At 24.6% G+C, this 25,925-nt stretch overlaps 1 protein-coding gene across 1 annotated transcript; it reads right to left on the reverse strand.

Moving 5' to 3' along the window:
• Positions 1 to 1,148: 1,148 nt before the first annotated feature.
• On the reverse strand, positions 1,149 to 16,986 carry LOC122503373 (frizzled-7). The gene is made up of 3 exons (XM_043613880.1): positions 15,889 to 16,986; positions 6,352 to 6,734; positions 1,149 to 3,126 (listed from the first exon to the last, which is right to left on the reverse strand). The coding sequence occupies exons 1-3, from the start codon at positions 16,737 to 16,739 to the stop codon at positions 2,612 to 2,614; spliced, it is 1,749 nt and encodes a 582-aa protein (XP_043469815.1). The 5' UTR covers positions 16,740 to 16,986; the 3' UTR covers positions 1,149 to 2,611.
• Between the last annotated feature and the right edge of the window lie 8,939 nt (positions 16,987 to 25,925).

A 25,925-nucleotide genomic window follows, 5' to 3' on the forward strand; every position in this document is an offset into this window, starting at 1 on the left:
CTATAAATCCATTATTTTTAATAATTAATTAAACATATATATTAAAAAATTTGAATTATTACAATTTTTCAGAATTTCTGCAATGAATTTTATTATTTTTAAAAATAATTGAATTTCTACAAAGAATTTTATTATTTATAAAGATAATTGAAATCTTCACAAGTATTTTTTTCTTTTTTTGAAAATAATTGAATTTCTGCCAAGAATTTTATAACTTTTTGAAAATCATTAAATTCTTGTGATGAATATTGTTAGATGTGAAAAAAATTGAATTTTGCAATGAATTTTATTTAAATTCCTGAAAATAATTGAATTTCTGGGAAGCATTTTGATGTTTATCAAGATGATTGAATTTTCAAATAATTCAATTCCTTCAACGAATTTTAACAGAATTTTAAGGAATAATTACTTTTTTCGAGGAATTCGATTAAAATTGTATTAAAAATAATTGAAATTCTGCAATGAGTTTTAATTTTAATGAAAATAATTGAATTCCTAAAAAGAATTAATTATTATTTACGAAAATTATTGAATCCATGTAAAAATTTTATTATTTTTGGAAATAATTGAATGATTGCGAAGAAATTTATAAAAAATTTGTAAATAATTGAATTTCTGTGAAATTTTTATTATCTTATGAAAATAATTAATGGTTTGCGTAGAATTTTTTTAAATTATTTTAAAATAATTTGAATTCTTTTGGAAAATTTTATTAAAATAGTAGATATTAAAAATCATTGAATTGAAGAAAATTTTTGAAAATAATTGAAATTTTACCAAGAATTTTATTAGTTCTGGAAAATAATTGAATTTCGGAGAAGAATTTTATTATTTATTGAGATAATTCAAATTTTTATGAGAATTTTTAAAAATTTTTGAACGTAATTGAATTTCTGCGAAGAATTTTGACTTTTGAAAATAATTGATTTTCTGCAATCATTTGTAATTTCTCTAAAATTCTCCAAATTATATCGTAGAATTTACGAACTTTTCGTCTTTTCTCAATCAAATTACGGACTTTACGGACCTTTTTTTTAAAAAAATCTGACTTTTACAGACTTGAAGCAAAGTTACGGACTTATAAGGGATTTACGGACCAAGTTCGTGCCCTGGAGGTGTAAAATTGAATCCAAAGACATTGAATAAAATTTTATGCGAATATCTTGTTTATTATATATATAATATAAAGAATATAATGCATAATTGTAGTTTTACACAACATTACGTGCAGGCACGTAGAATATTTTAAGTTTCGCGTATGCAGTAACATAAACATGCATACTTTCATCGAATAATATTTGAATTAAGCACTAAAAACTCTTGCCTGACATACACAAAAGCTCGACAGGTTTCAATGGACGAATTTATTAATTCTAAAAACGACAATGAAATTTATTATTTTCAAAAATTTACGTACAGACTAATAATAGTCCTTTTTTCGTTTCATTTTTCCTTTTGTTCACTATTTTTAATCATCAAAACAAATATGACGACTTAGACATTTATGTACATTATTATTAAAAAATATCTTATGATACACAATCGATAGTAGGAATTAAAACTTATGTACAAGATTAGTTTTAGTCTTATCGGCTTCTTAATATTAACTATTCATTACATCTATTGACAATCTTTTGATCTCTTGCGATTTATAAATATTACACATAGCCGCATATGCATAATGCCAATGTAGTTTTGTCAAACGTTATATTAAAATGAAATTATATATATATATATTTATATATAAAAATGATACTATCAACAGGTGCAAAAGTCTTATATTGAGTATTAGGTATATTTGTGATTTCTACGTCATAAAAAATTGTTGTATCAAAATTTTAATTATTTACTCGAGATTCTTAAGCGTAAAAGAAAGTCAAAAAATGGGCGAAAAAAAAGTAATGAAATTAACGACACAATAAAATTTGACAATTTGAGCAAGGGTGTCGAAAACAACATCAAATAGTTATCAAAAATTCTTCAAAATAAAGAATTTTAAAGATAAAAAATAATTAGAAATTTAATAAAATAAGTTTTGTAAAAATTAATTAATTAAAAAACATTTTTCGTCATTTTTGCAATAAAATCTAAAAATTTCGCGTTAGATAAAATATTTAAATGCAAACCATGATTTCTTAGCATTGGCACAATTTTTCTTCTTCTTTTTTTTCTATAAAAGAATAATTATTTAACTATCTCAGTTTAGCAGTAACATTTTTTTTTTTTTTAGGAACAAGTCAAGTAATTAAATACTTAAAGGCGAATCAACGGCAGTGAAATTGCATAGCGATTCGAAAATACAATTTACGTGATTACCTCAAAAATAGTTGAACGCTCTCGTAATCTCGAAATTTACCTACTTAATTTGAAATAAACTTCAATAAAAACAAGTAAAATTAATCTCCCTGGTAGTTAGTCTCGATAAAATTGTAATTAAAATGAAAATAATACTCGATAATAATATGTAAATGTAAAAAAAAAAAATTATGCAGAAATTATCAGTCTTAAAAATGTACGATAAACAATTATGAGCTAAAAATCATCTCAACGAGAGCATCCCTTCTTAAGTGTAAATCGATGTAGAAAAATGTTTTCTTTTTTCCCTTTTCATTTAAACGTAGGCAGTGGTGCGACGTCCGCGTAAGTGATTGAAAAATAATCGCCAAGTAGTGAGTGTTTTACTTGACCAAACCCAAAAACTGCTGGTAATGCCGACAATCATAGCCATTAGATATTTGATCATAAAAACCTCAAACTCAGGACGACTCGTCTCTTCTCCCAATGGACATGGAATGGCGTAAGAATTCTGATTGCACATGTCTCTATTCCAGGTTAGCATCCAATTGTCAAAATTTGCCTGCTCATAAAAAAGACAAGCAATAACTATTAAAGCTGGAACAGTGTAGAGCACCGAGAATGTTCCTATTCGAATCATCAGTTTCTCCAATTTGTCCGTTTTCGTTCCGTCATGCTTCATTACGGTTCGAATTCGAAATAGAGAAACAAATCCAGCGAGTAGAAAAACAGTGCCAAGAACCAGGTAAATGCAAAGTGGTGTCAAGACAAATCCACGAAGTGCCTCGACATTCCAGAGACCGACATAACAAACACCCGAAAGAACGTCACCTGAAAATTAAATCAAAATTAGTTTTATATTCTTGGATATTAAATCAGAGCTGTTAAAAAATAAGATTTTTGAAAAAATTAAAAATACAGGCCTCGGATCGACTTTAACGAGCAAAAAAAAAGTCGCTTTTGTCGATTAAAAATAGAAAAGCAAGTCGAAAAAATAGTTTATTTAATTTAGTGTTGTCACAAAAATTTTATTTTGTATTTCCCTGACTCTTCACTGATTTCTAAATTTAATTAAGCACAGGGTTGTCACAAAAATTTTTTTTAAATAATTAAATTCTTTTGAGAATTTCTATTAAAATAATAATTGATATACAAATTATTGAATTAAGAAAAAATTTTAAAAGTAATTGAAGTTTTGCAATGAATTTTATTAAAATTTTTGAAAATAATTGAATTTTATTACTTTTGAAAAAAATTGAATTACTGCGAAGAATTTAATGCTAAATTTTAAAACAACTGATTTTTGCGAAAAAATTTATGCAAATTCATTTTAAATAATTGAATTAATGTAAAAGTTTTTTTTTGAAAATAATTGAAAGTTTGTGTAGAATTTTTTTAAAAATTTTTGTTTAATAATTAAATTCTTTCGGTTTAATTATTTCGGCGAAGAATTTTTATAGTTATAAAGATAATTAAACGATAATTTTGATAATTGATGAAAATTCAACTTAAAACATTAAGGAAATAAATCTCATTTTTAAGAATTTTAATTTTTCAAGGTTTTGTCATAATATTCAAGGTGTTTTCAAGGTTTTCAAGGTTTTCAAGGTACCTGGACACCCTGTTAAATTTTAAGAAGAATTTTATTAACAACTTTTGTAAGTATTTAATTTCTTTTAAGGAATTTAATTAAAATTTTAATGAAATTTATTATATTAAAGAATTTTAAAACAAGTTTTAAAAATAATTCAAAACTTTTTAAAGAATTTTATTAAAATTTTTAAAAATAATTGAATTCTTGAGAAGCATTTAAATAATAATTTATGCAAATAATTGAATTCATGCGAAGAATTTTATTAAATTTTGTTTAAATAATTGAAATTTTGCCAAGAATTTTATTAACATTTTTATCAATAATTTAATTCTTGAGAAGAATTCTTTTGCAGAATTACTTAAAAATGTTGAAAATAATTGATTTTCTGCGACGAATTAAATGTTATTTATGAAAATAGTTGAATTATTGCAACAAATTTTATTATTTTATTGAATAATTGAATGTTTTTTAAAATTGAATTCATTCGTCAAGTTTTAGTAAAATTTTTAAGAATAATTGCATTTTCGAGGAATTTATTTAAAAATGTATTAAAAATATTTGGAATTCTGCGATGAAAATAGTTGAATTCCTAAATGAAATTTTATTATTTATGAAAATAATTGAATGTTTTCGTAGAATTGTATCAAAAACTTTTTTCAATAATTAAATCATTTGATAAATTTTATGAAAATAGTAAATATTAAAAATTATTGAATTCCAAAAAACTTTTGAAAATAATTGAAATTTTGTAAAAAATTTTATTTAAATGTTTGAAAATAATTTAATTTTTGGCGTAAAATTTTGATATTTGTAAAGATAATTGAATTTTTGACAAGATATTAGTTAATTTTTTTTCAAATAATTGAATTTTTGAAAGTAATTGAATTTTGCAAAGAATTTTATTAAAATTCCTAAAAATAATTGAAGTTCTTTAAAGAATTTTCTTATTCTTATAATTATCAAGATAATTGCGTTGAAACTTTTGAAATAATTAAATAATATTTAGGTTTTGTATAAAAATTCATAATTTTCTTATACATTCTAGAAATTGAATATTTTTATAGTACTTTTGATAAAATTCCCTGACAAAATAAAAAGGTTTTATAGAAGATCATTCAATCTTTTTTTATGAAATATAATTATATTAATAAGTCTTAAAATAAGTATTTCTATTTTTGTTCACAAAATGATCAGTGTTTTTTTTAAATTTTTCTTAAAAAAAAAATATTTAAAGAGTGCCGAAAAAGTAAAATAAAAAAATACAAAAAATTTAATTTGTATTTTCCTGCCCTTCCAATGATTTCTAAATTCAATTACTCAAAAATTGAATAATTTTGTTAAAGAAATATTTAAATTCTTATTTGTTTTCCCACGGGAAATAAAATTGAAAAAATTTCAATTAAAAACTTCTGCAATTTCATAATTTCTAATAATTTCAACTTTCAAAATTCAATTATTTTCTACAATTTTTATATAAACTTCACCTTTTAATTAATTATTTTTAATAATTTTCCGAAAGTTCTTCAATAATTCAATTGTAATGTAATTTTTCGAAAATAATTGAATTTCTGAAAATAATTTTTTTTATGTTAAACATCATTGTTTTCTCCAAAATTTTAAAAATATTTCTAAAAAATTTTTATTTTAACAATTCTAAGACTTAGTTTATTAAAAAAATTGTAATGTTATTTTTCATAAATAATTGTATTTATTAAAACAATTTTTGTATAAGTAATTTAAAAAAAACTAATTAATTATTTGATAAATTTTAATTAAAATATTTGAATATGATTTTTTTCTCAAAAATGTTAGAAATAATTCACAAATGTTATTTTTTTTTGTATGCATTTGAATTTTCAGAAACATGTAATTGAAAATACTGAAAGTATTTATTTAAATTTTACAGAATTTTAATTATTCAAAATGATTTTTATTATATAGATATATTTGTAAAATTTAATTATCTTAAACAATGATTCAAAAATAATTTTTAAAAGATGTGTTTGTAGTTATTTTTGACACTATTAACATCGAAACAAGTTGCATTTTATATTAAAAAATGTGATATTTTGTTGGAATTTTTGGGAAGAAAAGTCGAAAAATTTTTTCCAAACAACAAATTTTTTTTCCTGTCATTTCCCTGACTTTGCTGACAAAAATTTTGTTTTCCTGACATTTCCTTAATTTTACTGACATGTGGCCACCCTGATAGTTACTGAAAAATTTAAGCATTTTTTATTATATTTTAACGACGTAAACGTTGGTAATTTTAGTTTCATTTTTCGTTCCGATTTTTTCAGATTCTTTGTTGGATTCTTCCTTATGTTAAAGTTGACTAAAAAACCTATTTTTAAGTAAAAATTTGATTAAAATGGAAACATGTCTTTGATTTAAATCATGATCTGAAGCATAACAATCCCTGGAATAAATGAAAAAAAAAATGTTATTTTTACTCAATTTACCTTCAACTTTTCTCATGGCGAGAATGGTGACGGTTTTGATAGCCGGAGCACCCCAGGCAGCCAAATGAAAATATTGTGAATTCGCTTCTATTGCCTCGTGTCCCCATTTGAGTCCAGCGGCTAGGAACCATGTTAATGTGAGAATAACCCACCAGATACTCGAAGCCATTCCAAAGAAGTAAAGCAGCATGAATAAAAGAGTGCAAAGTTCGTGTTTTGTCCCCTGAACTATTGGCGATATCATGTTCACTCTCATGTTCGCGGTGTATGTTTCAAAAGGCTCTCGGCACGAAATGGAATTGCCTGCCGCCCATCCAATAACGTAGGCGAATGCCACCATCAAATAGCACACTGACAAAAATATAATTGGCCTCTCCGGATATCTGCAAAATCAAAATTATTCATTACTTTATTGTTTAAATATTAACACTTCCAACGTTCACAAAAAACAAAGAAATATATTTCAATACAGAATTGCTAGTTAAAAGTATGAAAAATTCAAATTTTCAAAGATAATTTGAAACCTTTTCAAAATTCAATTATTTCTAAAACAGGGTTGCCACAAATATTTAATTATTTTATTTTTCCCCGACTTTTTCCCTGATTTCCAGAAAGAAATTCCACTTTTTCCCTGACCCTAAAGAATATTCTGATTCACTCTAAAAATTAATAGATACTCAAAAAAAATGTTCTATTACATTTACTTACAAACTTCTTTAATTGTAAAATTATTTAAAAACATCAATAACTTCTTTCTTAAATAAATATTTAATCATTATTATTTTTCTGTAGGAATTAAAATTCTTCAAAATATTCAAATTTAAACCATTTTGAAATTGCCATAAAAATTTTTAAAATAAGTTAATTTTTTTTACAAAAATCCTAAAAAAATCCTTCGCAAGAATTCAATTATTTTTACAAGAAGTACAATTTCACAAAAAAATTCTATTATCGATTCAAATATTCGTTTATTCATTTTTAAATCAACTTTTATTAGAAAATTCTAAAACAATTCAATTATTTAAATTAAAAAATAAATAATTTATTGAATAATTGAATGTTTGTTAAAATTGAATTCTCATAAAGAATTTTATCAATAAAATTTCAAATAATTGAATTCGTTTGACAAATTTTAATAAAATTCTTAAGAAGGAATATTTATTTATCGAGGAATTTGATTAAAATATTGTATATAAAAAATAATTCATAAAAATAATAATTAAATAAATAATTAAAATTTTCATAAAATAATTGAATGTCAGAGAAAAATTTTATTATTTATATAAATAATTGAATTCTTACAATGAATTTTATTCAAGTTTATAAAAGTAATTGAATTTCCGTGAAGAATTTTATTATTTATAAAAATAATTGAATTCATGAAAATATTTTATGAAAATCTTTTTATGTAATTGATATTTTTCGAAAAATTTTATGAAATTTTGTATTTTAAATAATTGAATTCCTGTGAAAATTTTATTACTTATGAAAATAATTGAATTATTTCAAAGAAATTTATTAAATATTGAATAATTGAATTATTCCTGTGGAATTTTGACAAGAATTTTATTAAAAATTTTAAAAATAATTGAATTTCGATGAATCCAATTTTTTTTAGTATTTTTAACTGAAATTCTTCTATCAATGTAGTATTTATGAAAATTGTAAAAATTATTTATAAAATAATTTGTAAGTTATAATTTTATGATAGTTTTTGAAAAATTAAGTTATTTAAAAAGAAATTATTGTCAGAAATTGGAAAAATTGAAGGTTTTGTATTAAAATTCGAGGTAATTTCATAATTTACGAGGCAAAAAGGAAAAAAATTCAGAGTTTTCTCATGAATTTTAAAAATTCAATTTTTGCCAGTACTTTTAGTAAAAATCCTTGACTTTTCCCTGACCTGTGGCCACCCTGTAAAAATTCACGCAATAATGCTTTTAATATTCAATTATTATCTCAAATTTTAACTGTAATTAATTTTAAAATCAATTGTTATTATAAAATTCTACGAGAATTCAATTTTTTTAATACAAAAATAAATCCCCCAAAAGAATTTTAATATTTATGAAAAATAATTGAATTATTGCGAAGAATTCTATTACTTTTTGAAAATCATTAAATTCTTGTGATAAATATTGTTAGTTATGAAAAAAATTTAATTTTGCAATTAATTTTATTAAATTGAAATTCTGCAATGTTTTATTATTTATGAAAATAATGGAATATTACGAGGATATTCATAAAAAATTTGAAAATAATTTAATTCCTGTAAAATTTTTATTATTTATGTAAATAATGAAATATTTGCGTTGAATTTTATGAATTTTTTTAAAACAATTGAATCCTTTTGTAAAATGTAAAAATCTTTTGTAAAATTTTTGAAAATAATTGAATTTCGGAGACAAATTTTATTATTTTGAAAGATAATTGAAATTCTGACGAGAATTTTTGTAAATTTTTGAACGTAATTGAATTTCTGAAAAGAATTATATTATTTTTAAAAATAATTGAATTCTTGAGACGAATTTTATTAAAATTTCTTTTTAAATAATTTAAATTTTTTATGAAGATTCTATTGAACTAGTAGACATTGAAAATAATTGAATTTTGACAAATTTTTGAAATTTATAAAATTTCTATAAAGAAATTCGACGCTGAACGTCGAAGCCAACTTCATGGAAATTTCAAAAATTTAAATAAAAAAATTCTTAAGGGGTAACACTACCCTAGAGTCAGAAAAAGAGACCTATATCTTTGATGATTTGTTTTGAGAAAATGGAAACTAGAATAGGATTTCTTTTTGGAGGGTTTATTAAATACATATTGAAGAGTAGGGCTTCCGTTTCCGGTACCGTTTCGGTGTACACGCGTTTGGAAAGAGTTAAGAGTTTTTTTGAGAAATATAAAGGTTTTAAAAAAGGGTGGGTAATGTAGAGTGCTGAGTGTGTAGTGTAATTTGCGGTAGTGTAAAGGAAAGGTATGTTGGTATAGAGTAGTGAATGTGTGAGTGATAAAAAAGGTAAAAAAGAGAAGTGTGTTTTGTGAGGTTAGGTTGCTTGAAGTGAGAGAGAGGAGAGAGAGACAGTGGAAAAATTTTGAGCATTTGAGTGATAAGGTAGATTTCTGGAATGGCTGAGTTTGACTCAAGTAGTGTTAGCGAGAATGAGAAAAAGGCGCGGGTATTTGAAAGGGGAATAGGAAAGAATGGAAAAAAGATGACGTGTGAGGATTGCATGGATTTGTTAGAATTAGTATGGATGATGAAGGACGCGATGGATGAAGGAGCGAAGAGAGTAAGGGAAAATTTGATGGATATATGTGAGGATGGGGAATCAAGGGACAAAGAGATAGTGGAAATTGAAGAGAGGTTGGAGAAATTGCAGGAAATGTGGAATGAATGGGATAGTAAGTGGAAAAAGGATAAGGAAAGCATGTGGAGAAGAATGAATGGATTAGAAAAATTTATAAAGGAAGTGAATGAGGGGACTGAGAAAGTTGAGGGAAGTGAATATGAGAGGTTAAAGTGGAAAATGGGAGATTTGTCAAGACGAGTGGATGTAGTAGAAAATGAAAAAAGGAAAAAGAATGTAGTGATCAGAGGTATGAATGTAGGTGTGTTGGAGGGTAAAAGAGCAGTGGAAAAAGTGTTGGCGTGGGTGGGGGTTAATGTCTCAGTGAAAATGGTACAAGCGTTAGGAAAGGGTGAATATGGGGTACCAAAGTTATGGTTGGTGGAGTTGGGTAGTGAGGAAGAGAAAATGGATGTAATGAGGGTGAAAGGAAGACTGAAAGGAAGTGTAATAAGAATAGATGAGGATAGATGTTGGAGAGAGAGAAGAATGCTATGGCTATTGAGAGAAAGAGCGTGGACGGAGAGAGTGAAAGGAAAACAGGTAAGAATGGGTAAGGATTGTATTTGGGTGGATGGGGTAAAGTATGTTGTGGGGGAGGATATGGGTGGAGTGATGGAAGTGTGTAAAGTGTGATAGATAGGTATAGGCTGAGAATGAGGTGAGAAGATTTTGCTTGGATGGATGGATGGATGGATAAAAGTGGATGACTGGAGCGTGTAAGGGAGGTGAGAAAGCAGGTTTTTGAAAAAAGGGTGGGCGAATTGGGTTGAAGCCAGCATGGGCATAGAAGGAACTGGAAACGGAAGCCCGGCACTGGCGATAGGTTAAGAGCGTAAGGTAGAGAGCGTGGAGAGAGTTGCGTTTTTTAGGTTAAGTTGTATGAAGAGAATGTTTAGTTGTAAGGATTTTTGTAAATATAGGTTAAGATTGTTATGTATGTACTTGGGAGTCTCGAACCCTACCTATTGTAGGGAGAGTAAATAAACTATATACATATTGAAGAGTAGAAAAAGAATTTTTATTAAAAATTTTATAACAAAATGGCGGCGGTAAATTGCATAGGAAAAATCGACTATTTTTTTTTTACCAAAACGGCCGGAAAGGTTTCTTGAAAAGTTTAAGTCCTGGAACAGAAAACAAAGAAATTTTATAATCTATATAATATAAACTTGAAAAGTACATAGGAGTTTCTTTTATATCAATTTTTGTAGAAATGGTGCTCTTTTTTAGTAAAATAATCAATTTCTCGACAAAAAATAAAAAGTAAATTGTTTATAAAAATTAAAGTTTACATCCAATTAAAAAAATCCTATGTACTTTTCAAGTTTATATTATATAGATTATAAAATTTCTTTGTTTTGTGTTTCAGGACTTATACTGTTCAAGAAACCTTTCCGGCAGTAAAAAAATAGTCGATTTTTACTATGAAATTTACCGCCACCATTTTGTTATAAAATTTTTAATAAAAATTTTTTTTCTACTCTTCAATATGTATTTAATAAACCCTCCAGAAAGAAATCCTATTCTAGTTTCCATTTTCTCAAAACAAATCATCAAAGATATAGGTCTCTTTTTCTGACTCTAGGGTAGTGTTACCCCTTAATATTCATTTTTTAAAAATAATTTTTAAATACCTAATTTTTTAAATACAAAAGTTTTTTATAATTATATACAATTAAAAAATGTCCAAAAAATAAAATTTTATGAAATCTTTGACAAATAATTGAAATTTGGTAAAATTTTTGAAAAGTAATTGAAATTTGATAAGATCTTTTTAAAATAATTGAAATTTAATAAACTCTTTTAAAAATAATTGAGTTTTTAAAAAAATATTTAAAAATCCAATTTTTGAAGAATTTTAATTATAAATGATTTCTCTGAAATTTTAATAAGTCTAAAAAGTAAATTTTAAATAATTTTAATTTACTTTCTTCGAAGCTAATTGAATCTTAAAAAATGATGATAGAAAAATTCTAAGAATCAGTTTTTTATAAATATTGTTATGTAATTTCTCGAGAATAATTGAATTTATAATAAAAGTTTTGTATAATTAAAAAAAACCTAATTAATTTTTTGAAGAATTATAATTAAAAATTTTGAATACGATTATTTTCTGCAAAATGTTAAAAATAATTCTAAAAAATTTTGATGTTATTATTTTTTGTAGGTTTTTGAATTTTCGGAAATATGTAATCAAAAATATTGAAAATAACTGAATTTTAAAAATTAGAATGAAAAAATTTTGAGAAACACTTTTTTCAAAAATATGTTAATGTGCGATTCCATGGGAGATTTTAGTTTTTTCGGAGTAAGTAAACCAATTGCAATGAAACTTAGGAATTTCAATCTACACATAAAAAGAAACATTTTCACCAAATATTACGTCAAAATATTCAGTAGTTTTTGAGATGTCAAAATTTTGGAAAAATTTTGAAATCGTTATATCTTCTTTCCATCTTAACCAAATCACTTAATTCTTTTTGGAAAAAATTCAGCATAAAAAAACGAAAACATTTTTTATATTATGTTTATAAAAAATTTTTATAAACAAAAAAGTTATTAAATAATAATTGAATAACTTTTGCACGACTAAACGAAATTGAATGAGGCAAACACTAAACAAATCTTCACTGTGGTTTTTTTAAGGTTCCGAAAAAAACATGGTACATCACGAAACATTTCTATACAATATTTTAATATTTTTGTTCACTTTTAAGCGTAAACATTAGAAGTTTCTGCTACTTTACGTGCAAATTCAGATGCGCGCGCAGACCTCTCTTTCTAATTATCTACGAATTTCCGGTTTCAGAGAGAGAGGTCTGCGCGCGCATCTGAATTTGCACGTAAAGTAGCAGAAACTTCTAATGTTTACGCTTAAAAGTGAACAAAAATATTAAAATATTGTATAGAAATGTTTCGTGATGTACCATGTTTTTTTCGGAACCTTAAAAAAACCACAGTGAAGATTTGTTTAGTGTTTGCCTCATTCAATTTCGTTTAGTCGTGCAAAAGTTATTCAATTATTATTTAATAACTTTTTTGTTTATAAAAATTTTTTATAAACATAATATAAAAAATGTTTTCGTTTTTTTATGCTGAATTTTTTCCAAAAAGAATTAAGTGATTTGGTTAAGATGGAAAGAAGATATAACGATTTCAAAATTTTTCCAAAATTTTGACATCTCAAAAACTACTGAATATTTTGACGTAATATTTGGTGAAAATGTTTCTTTTTATGTGTAGATTGAAATTCCTAAGTTTCATTGCAATTGGTTTACTTACTCCGAAAAAACTAAAATCTCCCATGGAATCGCACTAATATAAATTTTAGAAGCAAATTGTCATCAATTTTCTTTTTTAAATTTACACTTAAAGATTTTTCATTAAAATTTTTGTGAATTAAATTTTTTTCTAAATTTTGCCAATTGAAATTATTTAAAAGTTGATTTTCAAAATTTATAAAAAATTACTTGAAAAAAATCAATTATTTTCAATTAAATTTGACAAAATTTCAATTATTTAAAAGCTTTTTAATTGTATATTTCGAAAATTTAATTAGAAAAATTATTCAAAAATAACTTTTCAAAGATTTGTGTATTATACTTTGCATACTAAGAAAAATCGAAATAAGTTGCAGTTTTAATAAAAGTGTGATATATTTTGTAGCAATGTAAAAAAAAGTAGAAAAAGTCGCAATTTTTTAATATAAGTCGATAAAAGTCGCATTATTTGAAAATAGTCGAAAAAAGTCGAAAAAGTCTGAATACGTGATTTTTTACACATTTCTACAAAATTTCATAACAAAACTGTAAACCTACAGAAAATTTTCTTAGAATGCTTAAAAAATAATTCTATCTTTAAAGGGAAATTTACTAACATCTATGAACATAGTCGATGAACTAGACTCCTTACAATAGTAAAGAACTAAAACTAAAGAATTTGCTAATGTTTTCTAGTTGTTAAACAGAATTTATCATTAAATTATGATAACAGGTCTTGTATGATAATTTCAACAACAGGTTGTTGCAAACAAAAGAGAGCAAGTTGAATAAAAGAATAAACAAAGAATCAAAAGGTTAGGTACAATAATACAATGATATCCAACAGTTAAAAACTGAACAGGATTATTTTCCTTATTTTCACACTTTTTCAGGGCTGTAACTCGAAACAGAGTTGAGCACAAATTAAGTTAAGCAAATTTATCGGATCAATGCAGAAATGCGCAGAAACTAAAGAGTAAAACAATTCAAATGTATTTATAATAAATTTTTAAAAAATGTATTGTGCTTTTAAAAATTTCATAAAATTATTTTAATAAAAAATTTAGAAAAATAGATTCTAGAAAATCGAAAATAAATTCCTTGAAAGAATCATCAATTTTTTTATAATTTTCATTACTCTGATGATTCACATTTATTATTTTTCCTAATAACCTCTTATAATTATTTTTTCTGTATTAACCATATGATTTAAAATTTATTAAAAAAAAGGAAAATTCAATTATTTCTAAGAATTAACGCTATAATGCTTTTAATATTCAATTATTACCTAAAATATCTAAAATTTTAACTAAAATTAATTTTTCAATGAATTTTTATTAAAAAATTCTACTAGAATTCAATTAATTAAATACAAATAAAACAATTTGTTGAATAATAATTGCATGTTTCTTAAAATTGAATTATCATAAATAACTTTATCAACAAATTTTTAAATAATTGAATTCTTTTGACGAATTTTAATAAAATTTTTAAAAATCTTTACATTTTTCGGGGAATTTCATGAAAAATTGAATTCAAAATAATTGAAATCTTCCAAAGAATTTTATTTTTTATAAAAATAATTGGATTCTTGCGAAGAATTTTTTTAAATTTTTGCAAATAATTGTAATCCTCCAAAGAATTTTATTATTTATATAAAAAATAATTTAATTTTTGCGATTAATTTTACTTTGAAAGGATTTCTTGACAAGAATTTGTTTAAATTTTTTGAAAATATTTGAAATTCTATAAAGAATTCAAATGTTTATGAAAAAAAATTGAATTCTTGCGAAGAATTTTATTAAAATTTTTGGAAATAATTAAAATACTCTGAAGAATTTTATTATTAATGAAAATAATTGAAATCTTCCAAAGAATTTTATGAAGATAATTGAATTATTGATAAAAATTTTATTAATTATGAAAATAATTGAAATCTTCCAAAGAATTTAATTTTTTATGAAGATAATTGAATTCTTGCGAAGAATTTTATTAAAATTTTTGCAAATAATTGAAATCTTCCAATGAATTTTATTTTTTATGAAAATAATTGAATTTTTAGAAAGAATTTTATTAAAATTTTTAAAAAAATAATATAATTATTTCAATGAAAATTTCAATTCTTTAGAGAAGTTTAATTAAGATTGTATTGAAAATAATTGAATTTTTAGGAAGAATTTTATTAAAACTTTGGAAAATAATTTAATTCTTTTGGAAAATTTTATTGATAATAATTGAATTTTTGCAAAGATTTTACTATTTTGAAAAATAATTGAATTGTTTATTTTTTAAAATTTTTTTGAAAATAATTGAATTTTTGCAAAAAAATTTATTATTTGTAAAAATAACTGAATTCTTCCCAAGAATGTTATTATTTATTGAAAATAATTGAATTACAATTTTTTTTAACATAATTATTATTTTCTTTTAGAAAAAGAAGAAAAATATTTGCAAAATTCCTATTTTTAATCTTATTTTTGGAACAGGATTTTCCACAGAAATTAAGACATTCAAAAATTTCAAATTCAAACCATTTTAAAATTAAACAATTTATAAAAGTATTTATTTATTTTTGTTATAAAACATGAAGATATCGATTGCTCCGATTTTTTTAACTTTGGAGAAGAATTTTGTTATTTATAAAGAATATAAAGATAATTGGGATTTTTACGAGAATTTTTAAAAATTTTGAACATAGTTGAATTTTATAAGAATTTAATTTTTTTTTTTGGAAAATAATTGAATTTCTGCAATTATTTGTAATTTCTCCAAAATAAAAAATATACAAAAATTCAGAATTTGCTTATGAATTCTAAAGATTAATTTTTTTCCAGTACTTTTAAGAAAAATTCCTGACATTTTTCCTGACGTGTGACAACCCTGAATAAAAATGGAAAAAACTTTGAAAAAAAGCAACATACCTGAAACGTTTTGTATCGATTAAAAACGTGAGAAATGTAAAAAAGCAGGAAACAGCACAGAGAGTTGCCCAGGTACCAATCCAAGCTCTTGCAAATCTCCTCTCCTTGTCACTGAAAAACATTTTATCGCACGGAGCACCACAATTGTATTCCACTTTATCGCCAACTTTTAAAGAATAACCAAATTCATGTGGAACTTTAAATTGCACTGGACACACGAATCCATGTACTTTTCCGCCCGGCATCGGTGCAAATCCATGTCCAAAATTTCTCTGTCCATTCTGCCACAGTGACGAGGGATGAAATTCCTTAAACTCCGAAACAGGTATCCTGGGTGGAACTTCAACAGGTAACGACGATTCCGATGGTGTTATATTTGGTCCAACACAAATTGTTTCACCACCATGCACTGGAAAACGCGAGCACTCAAAATACTCTGGCCATTCAAATCCAAATGCCTTGAGAAGATGTTCACAACCCTTTCTTGCATTGTCGCACAACGATCGACACGGCGGAAGTACTCTGCCCAAAATTGTACACACCGGACCGTATAATGAGCAAAGGAAAAATCTCAAATCAGAGCTACACTTCATTTTCACGAGTGGAGCAAAATCATGAATTCGAGCGCCCGCCTCCTCTTGTTCCTGATGTCCCAAAATATTCGGCATTATCGTATAATTGTACGGTAAATTCAGACAAAGATTTATTTTCAATGGTTCACATTTTTCATGTGGCTGAACTGGAATTACTGTGTCTTCTTCGATTTCAATTTCCTCCGAATGCACGGCATCAAGTCCACGAATCGTGAGACAATAAATGCAAATAAATTGGAATAATAAATTTCTCGTCATTTTGGCTTGGTAAGAAGAGGAGCGAGCGATCCAAATCACAGATTAGTTTACACATCACCAAACAACACGAATTCGCGACATTATTCCGTTGAAGTGATGTTCAAGGCAATAAGTGGAGGTTAGATGATAAATTCAACACAATTTATTTATAAACAAAGTGATTAAATAATGAATACACAAAGTAATTTACTAATAGAACGCTGCACTGTAAACAGATCATAAACTAATTTTAACATAGAGTGTGGCGTTCGTGGTTGGTTTCGGACGAAATAATCTGAGGAGGTGTTTGGCGATTCTCGACACAGATGGCGCCAAAGAGCGGGAAGTTTAAATTTTTAAATCGTTACCTTGGTGGTAAACTGTACCATTTCAAGAATATTCGTTATAAACAATACCAATTCAAAAGTTTTTTTATAAAAAACATTTATTGATATTCTATCAAGTTTACATTTTTTGAAAAATCTATATTAATAATTGTATTTCGGTAATCTGTTCGCAGTTTGAAGTTAGTTGCTGTTTTGCTTTTTTGTTTTCTAACTTTTTAAATAATTTTTCTTTTCCAATGTTTTCAATTTTAAAATTAATATATATACTGAAAATCATTGAATTCTTGTAAAGTATTTATAAAAAAATTTGAAAATAATTGGATTATATGAAGAATTCAATTATTTTCAATAATTGAACGCCTTGATGCAATTCTTTATAAATAATGAAAATTCTTCATCGAAATTCAATTATTTTAAAAATTTTGATTTCTTCTTGGAAATTCAAATATTTTTATAAAATTCTAAGAAAATCGTTCGCAAGAATCCTCCGAAGAATTTTATTATTTATAAAAAAATTGAATTCTTGATAAGAATTTGTTTCAAATTTTTGAAAATAATTTAAATCCTCCGAAGAATTTTATTATTTATAAAAAATAATTCAATTGTTTACGAAAAAAAAATTGAATTCTTGATAAGAATTTGTTTCAAATTTTTGAAAATAATTGAATTCCTCCGAAGAATTTTATTATTAATGAAAATAATTGAAATTTTCTAAAGAATTTTATGAAGATAATCGAATTCTTACGAAGACATTATTTATTAAAATTTTTGAAAATAATTGTAATCTTCAAAAGAATTTTATTTTTTATGAAGAATTTTATTAAAATTTTTGAAAAATAATATACTTGTTTCAATGGAAATTTAAATTCTTTAGAGAAGTTTAATTAAGATTGTATCGAAAATAATTGAATTTTTAGGAAGAATTTTATAAATTTTATAAAGAATTCAATTATTTTCAATAATTGAACGCCTTGATGCAATTCTTTATAAATAATTAAAATTCTTAATCGAAATTCAATTATTTTAAAAATTTTAATAAAATTCTTTGCAAAATTCAATTATTTCCAAAATATAACAATATTCATCACAAGAATTCAATTATTTTTAAAAGTAATAAATTTCTTTAATTGAAAATTCAAATATTTTTAAAAAATCTAAGAAAATCGTTCGCAAGAATTCAATTATTTTCATAAATAATAAAATGCTTTTTAGGAATTCAATTATTTAAAAAAAAAATTTAATAAAATTACACACAGACATTCAATTATTATTCTCAAAAATTTAAAGAGAATTCTTTGTAAAATTTAATTATTTTTAAAAACTTTTCGCAATTCAATGAATTTCAATATCTACTATATTTTCAGAAAATTCAATTATTTATAAAATTTTTACATGATTTTCGTGAGAAGTTTGAAAGCTACTTTTTTTAAAATTAATTATCGAGTGCGAAGTCTGAAATTATCAGGAATTTTAATACAATTCAATTTTTTTGTTTAAATCTTTAAAACTTATACAATTATTACTTACAAATTTTATTTAATGAATAATTTTACCTAAATATTTCAAAATCATAATAAATAATATAATAATCATGTAGATGATCTTCAAAAGGTTTAAATTTGAAATTTTATCAAATTTGAATTTTTAATGAATTTAAATAGAAATTTTTAAGAACTTAGATTTTTGAAAAATTTTAATACCTATATACATTTGTTTTCTATTTATTATTTTGAATATTGTAAAATTTTGTGTACTAATTATTGTACACAAAATAATTTAAATTGTAAAAGAAAAATTCAAAAAAAGAAAGAATAAACTTACAAATTGAAAATTAAATATTGCAGATAAAAATTTTTTCTTTAGAATTCGAAAATTTCCGATATTTTTTAAACACCTAGAATCATTTTTGACCTTGCTCTTATCAATAAATAATAATGCATATTTATTTTTTCTCTTAATATGTTTAAATGAATAAATAAATACAAAAAATAATAAAATAATGAAAATAATAAATAAATAAATAAAAGAAACAAATAAATAGTGTAAAACAGCAAACGAAAAAATACAATGAGAAGTCAAACCTGATGTGGTAAAGTTGAAATAATAGTGAAACGAGTGAAACAATAAGGTGAGTACGATACATTGAAAATATATTTTCGATTCTCATTTAAATTTTAAATTTAAAGAAAAAAACAAAAATCAAATAATTTTTTATATTTTTTATCCATCAGCCTAAATTTTATGTAATAATTAATTTAATGTATTTTTATTAATTATTTTATTGATAATTAATTTTACGTAATGATAATAATAATAACAATAATAATTTTTATAGAGATTAAAAATAAAGAAGAATGAAGTTGCAAATTAGTCTAATTTTCATTGGAATCGTAATTTTGGAAATAATTAAAAAAAATTATGTAAATTGTTCACAAAATCTCCTGATGAAAAAACAAAGAAAATGGTCGTCGCAGAGAATAATTAAAAAATTAAAGAGAAATTCAAAAATCCATCAAATCGTATTGATAAAAAATTTGCAAAAATCCAATCAACTCGAAAATGAATTAATTCAAGAAATAGAAAAAAATTTACCAACATTACTATTCAATTGCTCCCATTGGAAAGGAGAATTTAAAAAAATTGAGAAAATGCCTTCCATCATCAGTAATCCACGCTCAACGACATTATTCTTAATTTTTGATTCTTCAAACAAAACTGATATTCATTCTGTAGAAAATATAATGGGATCGATTAAAAAATTATCAAGAGCACGTATTCGACCAAAATGTCTAATTATTCAATTCTCAAAAAATTTCAATTACTCCCAATTTTTGGAAAAAATGTGGCTGGATTTATTTCTCGATCTATCAATTCTTGAGGTTACTGAAGAAAAAGTGATGATTCATTATTTGAATCCATTTTTGTATTTGTATGAAAAAAAATTATTTGGAAAAAAAACTGAATTATTTGTGGAGAAATTGAGAAATTTAAAAAAATATCCATTGAAAGTGGGAGTTTATGATCGACCACCGTTTGCAAAGTTGATAGTTAATTCAACGAATTATCCCATTGAATTGTCTGGTTCCGATATTGAAATAGGAAAAATTTTCTCTCAATTATTGAATTTTAAATTGAACTTTGAAGCAAATGTGGACGATCTCATTGGTGTACTTTCTTGCGATGCTAATAATTTAACAGGATTTTATTCAATGGCTCATAATAATAAAATTCAATTTATCAGCGTAACGACCACAAATCATTTTAGTGTTTGCGGCAATAAATATTTTGAAAATTTAATATTCACCACCGATTACTATATTGCAGTTGTACCAAAATTGAAAGTAGAAAATTCATCGGTTATTATTGGAAAAGCATTGTACTATTCACTATTATTGAGTATTTCAATAATAATAATCGTTATCATTGTTGTTGAAAAATTGAAATTTGATGAAAACTTTTGGAATTGGACAGTGATTTTTGAAATTTTATTCGGAGTGGCAATTGGTAGTTTGCCAAAAAAATTGTTTGAGAGAATTATCTTTGGATGTTTGTTAATTATTAATTTTTACTTCTCATTCAATATGTACGGATCGTTGACTGCTTTAAATTTTCAAATTAAAGAAGAGAGGGAAATAAATACAATGAATGATTTAATTGAAAGTGGTCTTCAACTTAATTCTGAAATTAATAAAGTAAAAATAATTCCAACAATGATTGACGATGAGAATTTTACAATTTGGGCAAAAAAAGGACAGGGAAATACAAATGAAAAATGTTTGGAAACACTTCTCAATTATAAGAATGTAACTTGTGTAATGAGATTGACGCAAGCTGATTGGTACGCTGATTTTTATCGTGAACAAAATTTACTGAAATATGTACCAGAAAGTATTGTTGCAGTAAAAATTGGATTTATTCTCGAATCCGGTTCACCATACGTTGAGAAAATGGAGAAAATTTATAGAAAAATTATGGAATTTGGATTAGTGGAGAAATTTAAAGTAAAAAATTTACCGAATTCGACTGAAATTGAGAAAATAAGAAAACATGTAGAATTAATGGATGATAATGAAGAATGGAAATTACTGACATTACTACATGGAATAATGATTACTGGTTATATTGTATCGTTTATTTCGTATATTATTGAACTACTCGTCAACAGATGGAAAAGGTTGACTAAACTAAAATTCATAATTTGTAGTTAAATTTTATTTTTACGTTCAGTTTGAATTCTATATTTTCACTTTGACTTTCTTTAATTTTCAATCTTATTTTTTATTAATAACATGTTTTATTCAATTATTAATTGTTATTTATATATATTTTCCTTATCTAGTGCCATGTAAACAAAGAGGGAAAAAAAATTCTATTACGAAAAATAAAATTATATAATGGAAATTGGAAAAGAAAAGTTCGAAAAAAAGGAAACGAAATTGAGAAATAATTCTGGACGAAAAGAAATTATTTCCTAGAAATGAAAATATTTTAATTCTTGTGAAGAATTTTATTAAAATTTTTAAAAATAATAAGCAGCAATAATTAATTATTTACTCAATAAGTAATAAACATTTAATTTGCTCAAGAAATAAATAAATATCATTTATTTGAACATTCGCAGAAATTTGAAATTATAAAAATTTAAGAGAAGTTCAATAATTATAATTATTGAATAATAATAGAATATATTATCCCGTGTGGAAATCTGCCCAAGTTAGCCCAGTTAAAAAGTAGGGACCAGCTGGGCCCCACCTGGGCTTCCCATTTTTTTAAAAATATTAACATTATAATAAAAAAAGTCTTAAAATTAAATATAACTATTGATCAAAAATCATTCTACAATTTATTCATTAAAATAATAATCATTATTTGTTTAAACAATTTATTATTGTTAATAATTATAAACTTTCATTGTAGTACATTAATAGACATTTATAGGTTTACTGAAATTTTAAAGTTTATCCAGCTGAATTTATTTATTTAATAATTAACTCATCAAGGTGTAACGGTTTTTAATACATTTTGGTAATTATTTAAACAAATAATTGTTGTTAATTATGATTTTAACAATTCATCAAATGTTTAAACAAATAATTGTTGTTATTTACTAACTCTTGACACATAGCATCTAGAAAGATGCAGTTTTTTCTTATTTTGCAAGTAGATAATCAGAGTAGTAGTAGTAATTGTAAAATTAGAAAAAAATTGCAAGTTTCTAGGTTGTTTGTATCAAAAATTAATAAACAATAACAATTATTTGTACAAACAATTTCTGAACTGTTTAAATCATAAAATATTTTAATTTCATACTAACCCAGTAAAAAAAGAAGTATTGAGTGGAGCGTTTAGGAATTGAGTGAAGCTCTGAGCCAATACGGATTCGAGTAAAAACCGTATTGGGACGTTTGACTCAATCTTTTTTTCATCCGCCGAATACGGTCTTATTTTAGCATTAAAATTAAAATCACATGAGCAGAGTACACATTATAAATTGAAAGCACAATTGTCATGGAATGTAAAAATGCCGATTTAGATAAGAAACAGTGAATATTTTTTATTTTTTATTAAAAATTGGTAAAAGCAAAGTTTGATAAGCGCAACTGAATTTACCATGTGAATAAATGAAGTGGTAAGTTTAAATGGACTAAAAGAAATCTACTTTTACCGACAGAAAGTTCCTAGAGATTGTAAAACAATGACGAAATTTAATTGTTTGTTAATTTACCACAATCTCTAGGAACTTTTTGTCGGTAAAAGTAGATTTCTTTTAGTCCATTTCGTCCATTTAAACTTACCACTTCATTTATTCACATGGTAAATTCAGTCGCGCTTGTCAAACTTTGCTTTTACCAATTTTTAACAAATATTCACTGTTTCTTATTGAAATCGGCATTTTTACATTCCAGGACAATTGTGCTTTCAATTTATAATGTGTACTCTGCTCATGTGATTTTAATTTTAATGCTAAAATAAGACCGTATTCGGCGGATGAAAAAAAGATTGAGTCAAACGTCCCAATACGGTTTTTACTCGAATCCGTATTGGCTCAGAGCTTCACTCAATTCCTAAACGCTCCACTCAATACTTCTTTTTTTACTGGGCAAGAAAACAAAACACTTCCATTACGCGAAACGAAATTAGGAACTGGAGTTTACAGGAACTGGAGTTTACAAATCAAAGAAAAAAATTCATTGAAACCGTAAAAATTCATAAAAATAAACAATTTTTGCAGATTATTAAAGAGATTTGCTTACTCTAAATCACTATTATTTTTATTTTTTTTATACATTTAGAATTCGGCAATTTTGTCGGGTATGGAGTTACATACCATTAAAATACGCTATAAAATAATAGTAACTTTTGTAGTTTTAAATCTAAAAATTATATTTCTTTTTGCAAATTTAACATAAATACAACTTATTAACTTAATAATATTAATGGCAAATAAAATCGCACTAAAAAAGGGAATAAAATTAATGAAAATCAATGAAATTGTAAACTCCAGTTCTAAATAAAAAAAGATTGGGGAAAATATTAAAAAAATATTTTTACACAGATTTTTTAATGGAAATTAGAAAACGACACACTAAAACTTAGTTTTTGAGATGAACTTTCGAATAGAATAAATAAAAAAACGTTTAAAATAAAGTTTGTGCAAAATAAAACATATTAAACTTCATGATTCATGTGTGGAGAAACGACAAATGTGCATTTTTTGAACATTTGCAATTGAATTACAACTTTTGTTTTAATTAAAAAAATTTTTTCGATTATGATATTACTAAAAAACATATTGAAGATTAATTATGCAAAAGTTTGAAGTAGATTAGATAACAATTTTTCAAGTTATTAAATAGGAAACAGAGGGGAAGCAAAAGTGACCACTTAATGAAGAATCACCCATATAGGTATTTTTTATAAATTATTACGAATTATATTATATTATATTAAAAATAATATGAACTACACCAAATTTGTTAGAAGAGTTTAACATTGTTCGGACAATGTTAAACTGTATATAATGGAGAGTCCACAATATGTGCAAATATGTAGGTAGCAAGTCCAAGTGCAAGTGCGATTCCTATACATTTAGCATTGGTTCGCACTTGCACTTCTTGCCTTTTGCACCTATTGTGGACTCTCCATTACAGAACTGCATTGCAACAGATGTTTAGACCAATTACACAACAATGTTCATACACAGTTATAGAACAAGGTTGGAACAACAGTTACAGAAAATTTGCGACATTAAAGTTATGTAACTCTTACATCACATTGTGATAGAACTGTGACATAAGCATAATACAGAACTATTCTGTAACTAACTTGTAACTATGTTCTAGAACTCTGTTACAATCAGGTTCTATCACAGATCTATAACTAGTTAGGAACAAATGTTCTATAACACTGTAACCTCACTATTATAGAATACTTATATAACGTGTTTGCTGGGAGAGGACATTAAAATCAAAGTAAGAATTTATCTTGATGTAGCGCGTGGAGTTTACTATTTGACTCGCTTGCGATGGTGGAGATGGTGTAGTTTCCTTAGTTCAAGTCGCGGCTACTCCCGAGAATTGGCGCCACCTCCTTGACCACTGACACATAGATCCACTTGTCTGTGGGCTTGCCAACATATTGTCCGAAACTTTTACCAAAAATTCAACTTTTCAACGTTCTTTTTCAATACTTTTTTCGAAAATTACTTGCAAATTTCGAGAATACTCTTCATCAGCACGAATTCCTTTAATTATCCTGATAAATCCGAACGAGATATAAAAACTTTGGTACACATTAACAAATTTCGATCATTCTTTTTTTAAACTGGGCTAACTTTTTCTCAGGATTTCAAATCTTTTATTATTTTCCTTAAAAAAATTATTTTCTATTACAATGTAAAATATTATAAGTAACTAACATAATTATTTTTTCAAAAAAAGTTTCAAAAATATATACGATTTTCTTTTGTTAAATTAATTTCTAAATTGAATTTAATGAATTTGAAAGGTTTAGGAAAGAATTATTTTATTTTACAATAAATTATTAGAGAAAATAAAAATTTTGAAAAAATGAATATTAATTTAGAGATAGAAATTTTATTTTTTTTGAAAAAAGAATATTAAATTTGAATAGCTGAGTAAAAAACACCCTAGTTTAAAAAAAGAAAGATCAAAATCGGTCAATTTGTTCCAAAGTTACAGCAACTTTTGCGAATTTAAATGCTGCCCGAATTCAATATTCTGATGTGAGCGACTGCAACGCGCCGCTGGACTCCATCCCCCACTCCACGCGCTACATCAAGATAAATTCTTACTTTGATTTTAATGTCCTCTTTTAATTATTAATAATGAATGGATAAATTTCACGATTTTTTATATTAAACTGCAGGTTGTAATCTTCAAATCTGTACGAAAAAAATTAAAAAATATTAATAAACAAATTGTCTGGATTTTTTTGAAAAAAAAAATTATTTCTAATACCGTTCGAGCTAGATTAATCACTTTGGTCTTAAAAGTTGCAGGAAGATACCACCCACACAGCACCGAAACTTTCCTAAAAATTTATTAAAGATTTACTTGCAAACTTCGAAGTATTTACTTGAAAAGTTTAGTGAAAATTGTGTAAAGATTTAAATGTCCCACTTCAATAAATGTTTAGCGTGAAACTTTCCTGAAAATTTAAAAAAAAATTTCGCCTACTGTATATAGGCGAAAATTTAATTTAAATTTTCAGGAAAGTTTTGAGTTACATTTTCGCTTATAAGAGAGAAGTCGAAAATTTAATTTAAATGTTCAGGAAAGTTTTAAGTTAAATTTTTAGGAAAATTTGACTATAAACATTTATTTAAGTGGGACATTTA

This window comes from Leptopilina heterotoma, unplaced genomic scaffold (assembly GCF_015476425.1).
Source record: "Leptopilina heterotoma isolate Lh14 unplaced genomic scaffold, ASM1547642v1 Lhet_26, whole genome shotgun sequence".
NCBI classification, from domain to species: Eukaryota; Metazoa; Arthropoda; class Insecta; order Hymenoptera; family Figitidae; genus Leptopilina; species Leptopilina heterotoma.